At 38.6% G+C, this 15,718-nt stretch overlaps 1 protein-coding gene across 4 annotated transcripts in view; it reads right to left on the bottom strand.

Annotated features, from left to right (window-relative positions):
• Positions 1 to 15,718, bottom strand: part of NUP107 (nucleoporin 107) — a 45,299-nt gene that overhangs the window by 18,514 nt on the left and 11,067 nt on the right. For all 4 annotated transcript variants that reach the window (XM_033409570.2, XM_004281873.3, XM_033409571.2 and 1 more), the window contains 7 exons: positions 14,804 to 14,907; positions 12,288 to 12,415; positions 11,538 to 11,586; positions 8,375 to 8,446; positions 7,619 to 7,707; positions 5,807 to 5,885; positions 3,834 to 3,947 (listed from right to left, as the gene is read on the bottom strand). In XM_033409570.2, the coding sequence (XP_033265461.1) occupies positions 3,834 to 3,947; positions 5,807 to 5,885; positions 7,619 to 7,707; positions 8,375 to 8,446; positions 11,538 to 11,586; positions 12,288 to 12,415; positions 14,804 to 14,907 (635 nt within the window). The remainder of the gene's footprint in view (positions 1 to 3,833; positions 3,948 to 5,806; positions 5,886 to 7,618; positions 7,708 to 8,374; positions 8,447 to 11,537; positions 11,587 to 12,287; positions 12,416 to 14,803; positions 14,908 to 15,718) is intronic.

Below are 15,718 nucleotides of genomic sequence, written 5' to 3'. Positions count from 1 at the left end.
CCTCCCTCCCTCCCTCCCTCCGTCCCTCCATCCCTCCCTTCCTTCCTTTCTTTCTTTCCCTAATAATCCATTTGCTCTTTGATTCTGGGCTTACCACTAGGTGCCCACGGTGCCCACAGGCATGTAATTCTGCTAGAGACAAATGGGCTAAAGAGGCTGATGACCCTTGATTTATGTAAAAGTATTACAAAAACACTGTTAGTCTCTATAATGACAGGGTGCTATTGCTCATTCAGCCCATAAAGATGATATTTCTTCATGTTAAATGTGACCAATCAGATGAGCTTGATATACCAGTGAGATAGAAACATGTTTGTTGGTCCATCATCTCTTTAGGAACCATCTCTCCCCATTTAGTTCATATGGTTTGAATAGGTCATATGATTCCATCTCTGAACTCAAGGATTAGGCATGTGATGTAACAAGAATCACTCCCAGGACCCTGCCAGAGATATTGGGAAAGAGAGACACTCCTTTTGCTGGGGTTGCTAGCTTGCAGGAGGATGTAAGGCTGGAGCTGTTGGCGGCCATCACGGACACAAATGGCTTCTTGAGAATGAAGCCACAGAGAGGAGTGTCAAGAGCCTGGGAGAGACAGTATCCTAATGACATCTTCTAAGTCCCCGAATCCTGCTTTTATAACCAGATATAACCCTCTATACTTCTCTGTTCCATGAGACAATCAATCCCCGACCTGTAAGTAATTTGAGTTGGGCTTCTGTCATTTGAACCTACAGAATCTGATTAATACAACCAGTTAAGGGACTTCCCTAGTGGTCCAATGGTTAAGACTCCACGCTCGCAATGCAGGGGGCCAGGGTTTGATCCCTGGTCAGGGAACTAGATCCCGCATGCTGCAACTAAGAGCCCACATGCCACGACTAAAAGATCTCACACGCCACAACGAAGATCCCGCATGCCATGACTAAGATAAGGCACAGCCAAATAAATAAAAATAAATAAATAAATATTTAAAAAAAAATTGAATCAGTTAAAAAGTATCATACCCAAAACATCATTTTGGATTTATGACTTTTAAAAATTATGAAAGCTATGTAGCAACATGGAAAAATATTTTTAAAATATTTGATATGCTACCTAAAAAAGGCAAGAACAAAATCTGAATGCAAAACCTTAAAAACATTTTTCTAAGTGAAATTAGCCAGACACAAAAGAACAAATATTGTATGATTCCACTTACATGAAATAGCTAGAATAGGCAAATGCATAGAGACAGAAAGATTAGGTTACCAAATGCTGAGAGAAAGGGGAAATGGGGAATTACTGCATAATGGTTATGGAGTTTCTGCTTGGGGTGATGAAAAAGTTTTAGAAACATAGTGGTGATGGTTTCGCAACACTGTGAATTTAATTAATGTCACTGAAATTTACACTTGAAAATGGTTAAAATGACAAATTTTGTTATATATCTTTTATCACAATGAAAAAATCAATACTGTAATATACCAAAACTATTGACTTGGGCTTCCCTGGTGGCGCAGTGGTTGAGAGTCCGCCTGCCGATGCAGGGGACGCGGGTTCATGCCCCGGTCCGGGAAGATCCCACATGCCACGGAGCGGCTGGGCCCATGAGCCATGGCCGCTAAGCCTGCGCGTCCGGAGCCTGTGCTCCGCAATGGGAGAGGCCACAACAGTGAGAGGCTCGTGTAAAGTGAAAAAAAAAGATGTACCAAAAAAGGCTTGTAAGTAAATTTTAAAACCCCACTATCTGTGATTATGTAAAGGTAGTGGGACCTTGAGAGTTTTTATTTTTCAAGACTTTCAATAATGTGATCATATTTTTGTTTTGTTTTTAAAAATACATCCTTACTTGCCATTGTGATTCCTAGTATCCTGCACATCACCTGGCAGAGTGGCTGGGACTCAAATATTTTCTGAACAAATGAGTACGTGTTACTTCTTTTCTTTCTTTCTTTCCTTTTTTTTGGGTGGGGGGGGGCGCTGTGCCACCCACGTGGCTTACAGGATCTTAGTTCCCCAGTCAGAGATTGAACCCAAACCCTCAGCAGTGAAAGCTCAGAGGCCTAACTACTGGACCACCAGGGAATCCCCCTTCTTTTCTTAATTAAAAAATAAGAATGATGTTTAATAATCCAACACTTACTACTATAAAAATTACTTAATATATGCTAGTGGTTTGTAACACAGAAGAACAAACAACACTTTGAGCTAACATATTTCTATCTAAAGAACATTACCAAGAGTACAGCAAAACAGGTACAGCATAATATCTGAAGCTTGAAGCTCCTATGCATCAGACTACCTCATCTAAAAAGTCCACAGAGGGCTTCCCTGGGGGCGCAGTGGTTGAGACTCTGCCTGCTGATGCAGGGGACACGGGTTCGTGCCCCGGTCCGGGAAGATCCCACATGCCTCGGAGCGGCTAGGCTCGTGAGCCATGGCTGCTGAGCCTGCGCGTCTGGAACCTGTACTCCGCAACGGGAGAGGCCACAACAGTGAGAGGCCCATGTACCGCAAAAAAAAAAAAAAAAAAAAAGTCCACAGAGCCATCCAGTAAGCTGTCTGATCAGATACTTCACACCTTACACACAAGACCTTAACTATCACAAAGGAGGTTACTTTTTTTTTTTTGGGTACGCGGGCCTCTCACTGTTGTGGCCTCTCCTGTTGCAGAGCACAGGCTCTGGACGCGCAGGCTCAGCAGCCATGGCTCACGGGCCCAGCCGCTCCGTGGCATGTGGGATCTTCCCAGACCAGGGCACGAACCCGTGTCCCCTGCATTGGCAGGCGGACTCTCAACCACTGTGCCCCCAGGGAAGCCCCTACTTTTTTTTTTTAATAAATTTATTTATTTATTTGTTTTTATTTTTGGCTGTGTTGGGTCTTTGTTCTGTGCGCGGGCTTTCTCTAGTTGCAGTGAGTGGTGCGCAGGCTTCTCATTGTCGTGGCTTCTCGTTGCAGAGCACAGGCTCAGTAGTTGTGGCACATGGGCTTTGCAGCTCCGCGGCATGTGGGAATCTTCCCGGGCCAGGGATCAAACCCAGGTCCCCTGCATTGGCAGGCAGATTCCCACCCACTGTGCCACCAGGGAAGCCCAGGAGGTTACATATTAAAGAGGTGAAGTTAAAAGGAAGAAATTTGAGGGGACCATAGTCTTCAAATGCTAGACAGTATCAACTAGAAGAGCAATTAGGGTCAGACTTATTCTTAACTCTTAAAAATCCAAACTAGAAATAGGGGCTTCCCTAATGGCGCAGTGGTTAGGAATCCGCCAGCCAATGAAGGCGACACGGGTTTAAGCCCTGGTCCAGGAAGATCCCACATGCCGCGGAGCAACTAAGCCCATGCACCACAACTACCGAGCCCGCACGCCTAGAGCCCGTGCTCCACAACAAGAGAAGCCACTATAATGAGAAGCCCACGCACCGCAATGAAGAGTAGCCCCTACTCGCCACAACTAGAGAAAGCCCATGTGCGGCAATGAAGACCCAACGCAGCCATAAATAAATTTACTAAAAAAAAAAAAAAAAGTCTTCATTGAATTTGTTAAAAAAAAAAATCCAAACTAGAAATAATGGGGCTATGCCTAGGGTATGCAGTACACTAATGGGAAGGCAAAGTTGGACTTCTTACAAAGGATTTTCTACCAGAGTTGTGCAAACTGAAGTGCACTGCTTTCTGAAGCAATGTGTTCTTTATTACCAGAAATGTTGGAACAGGAGTTAGATCCAGAAATACTGTGAAAAAGATTACTGCATTGAGGAGGCATACTCAGTGGTCACAAAGATCCTTTCCAACTTACAGTCTGTGACTTTTTGATATTGGACAAGCAGGGTATATACATCATTTACCTCTTCTGTCATTCCAGCACGAATCAGAGTGAAAAGATATTTAAGTAATCTGACTTCATCTTCTCTATCCAGATCATCAAGGGGCATCTTCTGTCTTATGGGAGCATCAGGGTCCTACAAAAATTAATTAATTAATTAAATCATCAACTATAAATTCTTTATATGCACATACAATGTAAACATCAAGAGATGATAAATGTCTCCTGAATTACATACTGAAATAAATTCACTGAATTTACTCAAGTAACAAAGGGAACAAAGTGTCACAAGTGTCCCAGATAGCCACATAGCTGTCTGTTGCCCATTCAAAACAGACTCTGTTGGTCCACAAAGGTGCATACTTCAGTCAGGCAAGCTGGAAACAGCCCTAGTCCAGCCCAGCAGCTCTAGAAATTCTACTCATAATTCAAGCTGACTTGAGCTTTACCCTGTTGTAGCAACTACATGGCCCAGTTAATCCTAAACAGAATTAGGCCTAGATGGAGAGTGAGCAGAGGAGAAACTGCAGGAATCACAATGCACTCTGTGACTAGAAGGTGCTTAGCTGGTTCTTTCTGAGAACATACGAGAAGAGAGCCCAGTATGGGACTAATGCTATACAAAGCACACCAACACCCAACAAAAGAAATTTTAAAACAGATTTCTAATAAATACCTCCACCCTCAGTTATTCCTACCAACTACCTTTCAAGAATAAAAAGAAAACACTGGGGATAACATAGTGTCCTCATTTTTGTGGCAAAGAGCACACATGATCTACATCAGCGGTCCCCAACCTTTTTGGCATCAGGGACCGGTTTTGTGGAAGACAATTTTTCCACAGACGGCAGGGGGGGTGGCGGGGGGAAGGGGATGGTTCAGGCGGTAACGGGAGCGATGGGGAGCGACGGGGAGATGGGGAGCGACGGGGAGCGGCAGATGTAACTTCGCTCATTCACCTTCCGCTCACCTCCTGCTGCGTGGCCCGCTTCCTAACAGGCCGCGGACCGGTACCAGTCCACAGCCTGGGGGTTGGGGACCCCTGATCTACATGATGAATTTCAGATTAAAAGCTATTTTAATGTAACTTTAAAAGAGGAGTAATTCTTATTCCAAATGTTACTGAGTAATATGATTATCAATTCAAAAACTGGAAGGCATAATAGGTCAATTGGCTAGTTTCACAAATATTTTGCAGACAGATATAATCATTCAATTTTGGAACAAATAGTTTCTTTCTGGCAAAAGGAAATCACCACTTTCCAGATGTTAAGGGTAAATGATTTTTAGTTGCTTGCTACAGGGGTAATTTTGCTACAATTTATTACAAGAACTTTCAGTAGTTTCCAAATAATTTTCATCAAAACACACTTTTGTTACCAAATGGAATTTTACCTATTTTTTCGACTGTTACTTACTTCTCTCACTTTTCACTATAAACATTTAATTCACATGCCTCCACCTATCACAAAGTTCTGTTCCTTCATTTCTACAATAATTAGACTCCCGTTCTTTTCAAATCCACTATTACTCCTATAACTCATATCCTAGAATGACCCTTCTAACCTCAAGCTAATTCACAAAGCTTTATTTTTTTCCCCTGCTTTCTATATAAAAGAACTTTCATAGGTCACCACCTTACAGCTGCAGAGTCAAACCTTGCTATAAAGTCAAAATTAATTTGTTTTAATGCTGGCAAATCAAGAACACTTTCTATACTTCCTTTTACAATTTACAATCAAATTAATTTGTTTTAATGCTGGCAAATCAAGAACACTTTCTATACTTCCTTTAACAATTTACAATCTATAGGCCACAGATGGGTTCAAATATATGCCATCAAATTCAAACGCAACTTAGTAATTTTTAGAGTTAAACAGTATATGCAGTCCTTCTGGAAACTAAAACAAGGATCCAAGAAAATAAAAATTCTCAGCCTTTAGGAATAAAAATCACTTAACTCTGAAGGCAACTTCCATTTCAAAGAACACTTACCAATTCAGTGACAAGAGGACGGACACTTCCTATGTAAGAAGAGAGCTGCCGCTGTTTCAAGGTATGCAGAGTATTTTCCCTGAAAGAATAAGTACAACTTTTTTTTAAACGAGGAATTTTAATAGGTCTACTTAAAAAAATCAAGTCAAGGAAAGAGAGTACAAACTCAGAAAAAACATGCAAAACGTTAATATAAAAGGGCATTTTCGCTCAGATGACTAATGATGTTGAGCATTTTTTCATGCCTTATTGGCCATTCAACTATCTGCTTTTGTGAGGAATCTGTTCAAATCTTTGTCCTTTTTAATCTGGCTGTCTTCTTGCTACTGAGTTGTAGTTCTTTATGAACTACAGGTTCTTTACGTTTCTTCCAGTCTGCGGATTGCCACCAATTCCTTTTCTCAATGATGTCTTTTAATGAGGCTTTAATTTTGATGAAGTCAAATCAATCTCTTTCTCCTGATTACTGCTTTCTGTGACAATCACTTATTCGCCAAGTCACAAAAATGTCCTCTTATGTTTTCCTCTAAGAGCTTTACAGTTTTAGCTTATACATTGGGGATTATGATCCATCTTGAATTAACTGTTGGGTACAGTGTGAGGGAGGTATCAAGGCTAAGCTTTGTTCACATAGATATGCAGTTTTTTCCTGCACGGTTTGTTCAAAAGACATTGCTTTCCCCACTGGATTGCTTTGATGCCTCATTAAAAACCAAATGACCACAGAAGTGTGGCTCTGTTTTAAAAGGATTCTCTATTCTCTTCTATTGACTGGCAAGAAAAGGAGACTAACTCGTAAAAAACTTGTAAAAACCTTAACAGGACATATTAACTTAAAAAATTTTTTTTCTGAAAATGAAAATTTCTCTTTCTCTCAGAAAAACCACAACCAAGATTTAAGATTAAAAAAAAAATTTGGTAGCACTAATTTCCTAGTTAAGCAGAGAAAAAAACAATTGATTTATAGACTTGATACATATATAATGTTACTGAATTCAAAGGCAAACTGAACTTTTTCTTTAAGTCTTGAAATAAACTGTCCCTTTAACCTAGGGGTACTTGCTTTCTGGTTTCAAGGTCTTACAATAATTTAGAAGCACTGAAGGATGCAGGGAAAAGCAATTAAAAAACAAAAACACATACAAGTAGCTAGAAACATGGGAGAATTGTTTTCCTGATAATCAATTATGATTATTAAGAAAATATGGCAAAGTGATTGTTTGAAAACTTGAATCAGACCATGTCATTCTTTTATTCTCAAGGTCTCCCATCACATTTAAAATAAAGTCCCAAACCCTTACCTGGGCTACCTGTAAAAGTCCTATATGAGCTGGCTCTCTTCAATCTCATTTCCTACCATTCTTTTCTTTGCTGTGCTCACACTGGCCTCCTTGTGCAAATACTTTACCTTCTTAGAGTCTCTGTAGTTCCTGTTCTTGCCCTGAACACTTGTCCCTCAAATTTTTGCATGTCTGGCCTCCTTTATTTCTTAAAAACCTCTTACTCTTATTACCTGTTACTTCCTTAGAGAGGCCTTCCCGGGTCACCTCTTCTACTTAAAGTAACTCCCATTACCATCCTCTATCCATCAACTCTGATTCTTATTTTTCTTTCAAAGCTCTTAGCACCCAATAGGATATATATCTATTTGCTGTCTAACTCTCCTATACAATTATAAATTCCACAAAGGCAGAGTTTTTATCTGTTTTGCTCACAGACTGAGTTCAGTAAGAACTTAATAAATATTTGTTGAAAGATGAATAAACAAAACCAACATTAAATGACTTCAACAATAAAAGTTTAGTGACTTACCAATATACTGACTTTGCATAAAACTCAATATTATCCGAAAAATCTCCAATCTCATCTTTGGCAATGCTCTCCAACCAATCTACCACCAGCTAGGAAAGGAGGGGAAAAAGAGTATTAACTATAAAATCTGTAAGTATTTTATTTGAAGTAGTATTACTACTACCATTAATTTTAAAAAAAAAGGTTTCTAATTCAAAAATACCAAGTAACCATTTTTTCTATCACTGTTTTTACTTTTTAAAGATGTATAAATATTATGGCAAAAGGTATTTTCTATAGGAATAATACAGTTTTTAACAGGCTATTCCTGGAAATGGTGGGGCTATTATTTGAAAATAAAAAACAAGGTTCTTAATTCTTTTTAATTATAAATTAAAAGATCAAAAAGAAAAAAATTAAGAAAAAAGTTTGAGTTAAAAAACTTCAGGGCTTCCCTGGTGGTGCAGTGGTTGAGAGTCCACCTGCCGATGCAGGGGACGCGGGTTCACGCCCCGGTCCGGGAAGATCCCACATGCCGCGGAGCGGCTGGGCCCGTGAGCCATGGCCACTGAGCCTGCGCATCCGGAGCCTGTGCTCCGCAACAAGAAAGGCCCGCGTACCGCGTACTGCGTACCACGTACCAAAAAAAAAAAAAAAAGGCCCGCGTACCGCAGTGAGAGGCACGCGTACCACAAAAAAAAAAAAAAACTTCATTTCTTTTATGTCATTTACCTTTCTCCATATTTCACCAAAAAAATGTAAAAATTCTAGTCATACCTGACTTTGTCGGACAAGAGAATCTCTCTGAAATAATGCTTCCACAACTGCTTTTTCACTGGCATTAAGAACCTATAAAAAAAAAATGGTGGAAAGAAAGAGAAGAAGATCCTCAAGAACATTATTTCAACAGAAAGGTAAGAGAATCTGAAATAAGTATATTTAACCACCTACAACCATTTTAACATAGCAAATCTGTATATTCACCTTTGAAAAAATTTTATAAGTAAGTTTCAAACTGCTAGATCAATGTGCAGCTGCTCTTACTTGATATTTTAATTCTTGGTTATGCTTAAAATTTTTAAGTTCTATTTCCCCAGAGACGTTGTTTTTGGGAAAAATAAAATACAAAACAAAATGAAACAAATTATAATAAAGGGTAGGATGCAGTCATGGGGCATATTAGGAAATTAACATTTAAAAACTTTAGGACTTCCCTGGTAGCGTAGTGGTTAAGAATCCGCCTTCCAATGCAGGGGACATGGGTTCAAACCCTGGTCTAGGAAGATCCCACATGCTGTGGAGCGGCTAGGCCTGTGAGCCTGTTCACCACAACTATTGAGCCTGCGCTCTAGAGGCCACGAGCCACAACTACTGAGCCCACGTGCCATGACTACCGAAGCCCGCGCGCCTAGAGCCCGTGCTCCACAACAAAAGAAGCCACCGCAATGAGAAGCCCGCGCACGGCAACAAAGAGTAGCTCCCGCTCATCGCAATTAGAGAAAGCCTGCACACAGCAACGAAGACCCAATGCAACCAAAAATTAATTAATTAATTAAAAAAAAAAAAAACAAGGTACCTTCCTTCCAACTGGCAAAATCAAATGATTGATGGCAGAGTAAACATTTTCACACACTGTGAGAGTGTAAACTAGTACATTTCATTAGGAAGGCAACATGACAAACTCTATCAAACTTTGTCCCAACAATTCACTTCCAGAAATATAGGAAATACTCAAATATGTAGGTAAGTGTGAAGAATGTTCATTGCATTATAACTGTAGCAAATATACTGGAAACAAATATGTCCAGCAGAATGTCTGAAAAAAATTATGGCACATTTATACTTTGGCATACTATGAAAAAATAAGGTAAACGTATACAAATTGACATGAAAAAAACTAAGAAATACTGATGAATAATAAAAAACTCTCAGTATAAGGTATAAATGAAATCATACTATACAGTAAAAAAGAAAAAAACACCAAACCAACCCCACCACCACCCAAAACTACATATATGTATAGAGCAGGGAGACTAGATGAAGTTATTGCCATAATTCCTGCAAAAAATGATGAAGGCTTTGGCTTAAGTGGTGGCAAGAGGAACAGAGATGAGAGGTCAGAGTTGGAACAGAAGAGCTAAAGTGAGCAAGATCTGATGATGGACTAAATTTTGAGATGAGGCAGAGAGCAGGGTCTAAACCCTGGCTACTCAGAGTGTGGTTTACAGACCAACAGCATCAGCACCACCTGCGAGCCTCTTAAAAATGCAGAATCTGGGCTTCCCTGGTGGCGCAGTGGTTGAGAGTCCGCCTGCCGATGCAGGGGACGCGGGTTCGTGCCCCGGTCCGGGAGGATCCCACATGCCGCGGAGCATCTGGGCCCGTGAGCCGTGGCCACTGAGCCTGCACGTCTGGAGCCTGTGCTCCGCAACGGGAGAGGCCACAACAGTGAGAGGCCCGCGTACCTCAAAAAAAAAAAAAAAAAAAAAAAAAATGCAGAATCTTAGGCCCCTTCCCAGACCTACTGAATCACAATCTGTATTTTAACAAGATCCCCAGGTGACTCATGTGCACAGTAAAGTTTGAGAAGTGCTGGCTTAGGGAACATTCGGGTTCCTTGGAAAGTTGGCTATGGTGCCATCCACTGAAAGACAAAAGTGGGTTTGACTTTTGACAGGTTGGAGTTACAGTGCTTGAAAATTATTTTGCTTTAAAAGAAAGAAATACGGCTGACCCTTGAACAATGCAAGGGTTAGGGCACTGATCCTCCTTACAGTCGAAAATCCAAATGTAACTTTACAGTTAGCTCTCTGTACTGCTCATTCCTCTGTAACCGAGGTTCTGTACCTGAGGATTCAACCAACTGCAGATCATGTAGTACTGCAGCATGTATTTAGTGAAAAAAATCTGTGTGTTAAGTGGACCCACACAGTTCAAACCCGTGTTGTTCAAACGTTAACTGTAGAAGGTGCTGACTTTTGAAGGGGGGCAACATGGCTGAGTTCCCCTGGGTCTGCTGGGAGGAAAAGAAAAATATGTAAAGACCATTTACAGACTGAGACAGAGCTGGGGGACTCATTCCCTTCAGGCTCTATCTTCTCTCTGCTTGGAGTCTCTAGGAGAGAACAAAATATATTCTAGCACTGCAGAGAAGTTTGCACAATTTAACAACTTGACTAATACCTTTACTAGGACCCAAGTCACTGAATCCTGCAACATTTCACCCAGACTGCATTAAAAAAAGGCTTCTGCTGAATGGCCTGAGGGACAACTCCCTCAAATTACCTAGGAGGTCAATGTTTGATTTCGAGGATAATGAGGCATAGCCTTCATTGTCTTGGAGGATACTTTGTCTGAAGGAAGGCATCTCTAGAACACTGTGGTTGACCTTCTCAAGGTTTAACTAAACATTTCAAAATGACATTCTCAACTTGATCTTCAAAAAAAAACCCCACAGGGCTTCCCTGGTGGCGCAGTGGTTGAGAGTCCGCCTGCCGATGCAGGGGACACGGGTTCGTGCCCCGGTCTGGGAAGATCCCACATGCCGTGGAGCGGCTGGGCCAGTGAGCCATGGCCGCTGAGCCTGCGCGTCCGGAGCCTGTGCTCCACAACAGGAGAGGCCACAACAGTGAGAGGCCCGCGTACCAAAAAAAAAAAAAAAAAAAAACCCCACAAAATTGTATGTGTATATATGTATAAAGATGCAGAGAAAAATGTCTGGTAGAATATGTACTAAATTGTTAGACTGAACAGTATGAGGGATAAAAGAGAACTTTAACCTTTTACTCTATAATGTAAATCAATTTTGATTATTGTATCTTTACTTGTAAAATTTTTTAAATGAAGAAACTCTAGATGGAGGATCAAAAATCAAATTCTACTACTAAAAACATTTGAATTTTAAGCATTTATAAAGGAAAAAATTTAATATAAAACTTACAGTAATTACAAACATACTTTCATCTTCTAATGCAGACTGTATTCTGTCTCTGGGGAAAAATAACACAAAATGAAAAAGCCTTATTTCATATGAGTAAATGAAATCACCTTTTTAAGCTAGATACATGCAGAAACCTGCATTCCATCCACTGTAAACAAATGAGTTTCCAATTAACTTAGCCAACATGCTTTTAAAAGCAAAAATCAAGTAGTAAATGCCTTCTGAATCTAATACTGACATCTGAACAAAAATGATATTTACTGAAGAGACAAACTGCAAAGTCTTTAATGGCTACCTGCTAATTCATACACCTAACTTTTTAATATAATGTTTTCACAGGGCCCAAATGAAAAAATATAATTTTCTCTCAAGATTTTCTCATTAGGATGAGAAAGTAACAGAATGAGAGCCAAAACCAAGGAGCATCTGAGAGAAGAAAAATTTGGTTAACTTCTCTCAAACTTCTACATTACATAAAGTGTATCTGTCAGTTCTTTTTCTTAATCTATCCTCTTCTAAATATTGCCGTATTTTTAGCACTTTCCTTAAATCTTTACACGTATCCAATTTTTGGTAGCTACCAGCTTTATGATTAATATTCCCCTTTCCTCGTTAACTCACTTCTGACAACTAAGGCATCAGGAATGATAAGTATCACAAAATGGCAGAACCTATTTCCAAACACATCTTACTCTAACTTCCAAGTTAATCTGCCAGTTTATTTCTCTTTGAAGTCCTACACAACTTTACCTATACAAAGAAGCCAGCAGCCTCCATGTGACCATCTCCTGTTGAAGAAGCCAGAGCATACTGGCTGTTTTTGAAAACTTTTGAAGTCCAGGTGTTGCTCGGCTCACTATTTTACTCAGTATATTCACCTGAATTAAAAATACAAATGTAATAAGGTTTTCTATAATTTTGAGTCACAACTTTGTATTCTTCAAGTACGTAGTGCTAAAACTATTTATATATATTTTATATATGTACATATTTATATTATAAATTTTTCCTGTCTATTGTCTTTTTTAAATTGAGTGTAATATAACATTCCCACTAGAAATGGCCTTAATTTGAAGTAAGGTGTGTTTATGTGAGTATATATGTTTAACAGACTCTAGAGTTCAGATTCAACAATAACAGCCATGAGTGCGTTTTTCTCCTTGTACATCAACCCAGAAGATAAGCTAAATCTAACCTACACCCAACAAAATCATAACATGAACCAACAGAGCAGCAATGAAAATTAAAAATAAGGTATCTTCAAGTTTTATCTGAAAAATTTATACCATATAAAAAAATCAAGAAAAATATTTTCCTAAGACTGGTACCAAAACATTGTCATTTCTAACCAAACCTTAACCAAAATCCCTCCTTGCTGTAAAACAGTAGTTCTTAACCATTTGAGGACTTTTTGCAGAAGTCTAATGAAAGATATGGATGTTCTTCACAGAAACACACACCAAATTATTTAATAGGAGGTTTAAGGACCCAAGGTAAAAGAAACCTTTCTCAAAGGTTATGAATATTACCTCCTTATCAAGGGCAATTAAGAAACAGGATTGGTCTCATTCAGAAAATGAAGAATCACTACCAAAACAACAGGTTTCCCCACCCTTTAAAAAGTATTCACAAAATAATGTTACTTCTGTCTTAAGGCCAGTGTTTAATAAAAGTATTATCTGTATTTCTCATTCCTTTAATAAATTCTCTATTGGAATCCTAACTCCAGTGATTCACTAGGTGATTATTATTGTTTTTGTTATTTAATGAAGCTACTGCTTTTATAATGGAACAATTCATAAATTGATTATTGAACTAATATTAAATGCTCAAAAAATATTGGCTATTACTATTATTTCAATTATTCTTGAATGCAATAGTTTCTTGAAGTCCTTTCCTTTCCTTTAGAAGAGACTTAATTTTTTAAGCAGTTTTAGGTTCACAGCAAAACTGAGTAGGAAGTACAGCGAGTTCCCATTACTTTCTGCCCCCAAATACACACAACCTAACCCCCCACTATCAATATCCAGTACCAGAGTGGTACGCTTGTTACAGTCACTGAAGCTACATTGACATGTCATTACTACTGAAAGTCCATAGTTTACACAAGGGTTCACTCTTGGTGTTGTACATTCTATGGGTTTTGACAAATGTATAATGACATGTATCCCTCATAATAATATCACACAGAATAATATCACTCCAATAAAAAACCACTGTGCTCCACTTTCTATCCTTACCGCCCTTTGAACCCTGGCAACTGCTGATCTTTTTATTCTCTTTAAGTTTTCCCTTTTCCAGAATATCGTCTAGTTGCAATCACACCATATGTAGCCTTTGCATATTGGCTTCTTTCACTTAGTGATATGCATTTCGGGTTAATCCTCATCTCTTTATGGCTTGATAGCCCATTACTTTTAAGGGCTGTATAATATTCCACTGTCTGGATGAACCACAGTTGATTTACCCATTCACTTACTGAAGGACATCTTGACTGCTTCCATATTTAGGCTATTATGAATAAAGCTGCTATAAACATCTATGTGCAGGCTTTTGTGTGGACATATATTTTAAACTCTTTTGGGTAAATACCAAAGAGTATGAATGTTAGGTTACATGTTAAGAGTATGTTTAGTTTTGTAAGAAACTGAGACACTGTCTTCCAAAGTGGCTGTATCATTTTCCATTCCCACCAGCAATGAATGAGAATTCTTGTTCTACACCCTTGCCAGCATTTGGTTTTGTTAGTGTTTTGGATTTTGTTCATTCTAACAGGTGTATAGTGGCATCTTGTTGTTTTAATTTGCTATTTCCTAATGATATATGATGTGTTTTTTTAAAATTTTTATTTTATATTGGAGTATAGTTGATTTATAATGTTGTGTTGACATATGATGTTAAGCATCTTTTCCCATACTTATTTGCCATCTATAGATCTTCTCTGGTGATGTGTCTGTTTACATGTTTTGTCCATTTCTCAGTTAGATTGTTCATTTTCTTACTGTAGAGTTTTAAGTTCTTTGTATATTTTGGGTTTTCCTTTTTCAAAGATGCAGAATCCTTTTGTCCTTAAAAGAAATATTATATGGACTCTCAACATGTAAAAAGCAGAGGTGCTCTGGCCGACCTTCTAACCATGCCACACTTGTCACTACACCCCAAGACATCCTCCTTAAATATAGTATAGAAATTCACAAGTTGATGCTGTTCAAAAAAAACTTAAAGAGTACTGAAGTCTGACCAGCAATGCAGTGAAATTAACTTACCTGACTACTACAAATGTTTTCATACTCTTCCACAAGGTCAAAAACTGTAGTTGAAGAGTGCTTCAAAAAAGACTGCAGGAAATCAGAAAACATACTCATGGATGCTAGAACACATTAAAAAGAAAAGGAACAGAAAGAGTTAAATGACATACTTCTAGGTAATTCTGTTTGTTTTAAAAACTTAAAAACATAGCTACAAATCTTTTTTTTAAACTGCTATATTTTTAAAAATATATAATTGTGGTAAAATATACATAACAAAATTTACCATTTTAACCATTTTTAAGCGTACAGTTCAGTAGCAGTAAGTACATACACAGTGCTGTGCTACCATCACCACCATGGGACCACAGAACTCTGCATTTTGCAAAACTAAACTCAGGATAGCCAAGGCAATCCTGAAAAAAAACTAAGCAAGAGGCATCACACTTCCTGATTTCAAACTACACTACAAAGCTATAGCATTCAAAACAGTACTGGCATTAAAATAGACACATAAACCAATGGAAAAGAATGGAGAGTCCAGAAATAAACTCCTACATATATGGTGAATTAATATTTGACAAGGGAGCCAAGAATATTGAATGGGGAAAGGATAGTTTCTTTAATAAATGGTGCTGGAAAAACTGGATAATCGCATGCAGAAAAACAAACTCAGACCCCTATCTTACACCACTCATAAAAATGAACTTGAAATGAATTAAAAACTTAAATAAGACCTGAAACTGTAAAATTCCTAGAAAAAAAAAGTAGGGAAAAAGTTCCTTGACACTGGTCTTGGCAATACTTTTTGGATAAGATACCAAAAGCACAAGCAATGAAAGCAAAAAATCAACAAGTGGGACTATATCAAACTAAAAGGCTCTATACAACTAAACAAACAATCAACAAAATGAAATGGCAACCTATGGAATG

Source organism: Orcinus orca, chromosome 11 (assembly GCF_937001465.1).
Source record: "Orcinus orca chromosome 11, mOrcOrc1.1, whole genome shotgun sequence".
NCBI lineage: Eukaryota > Metazoa > Chordata > Mammalia > Artiodactyla > Delphinidae > Orcinus > Orcinus orca.
Note: the sequence above shows the minus strand (reverse complement) of the source record. Positions and strands in the feature narration are given on the sequence as shown.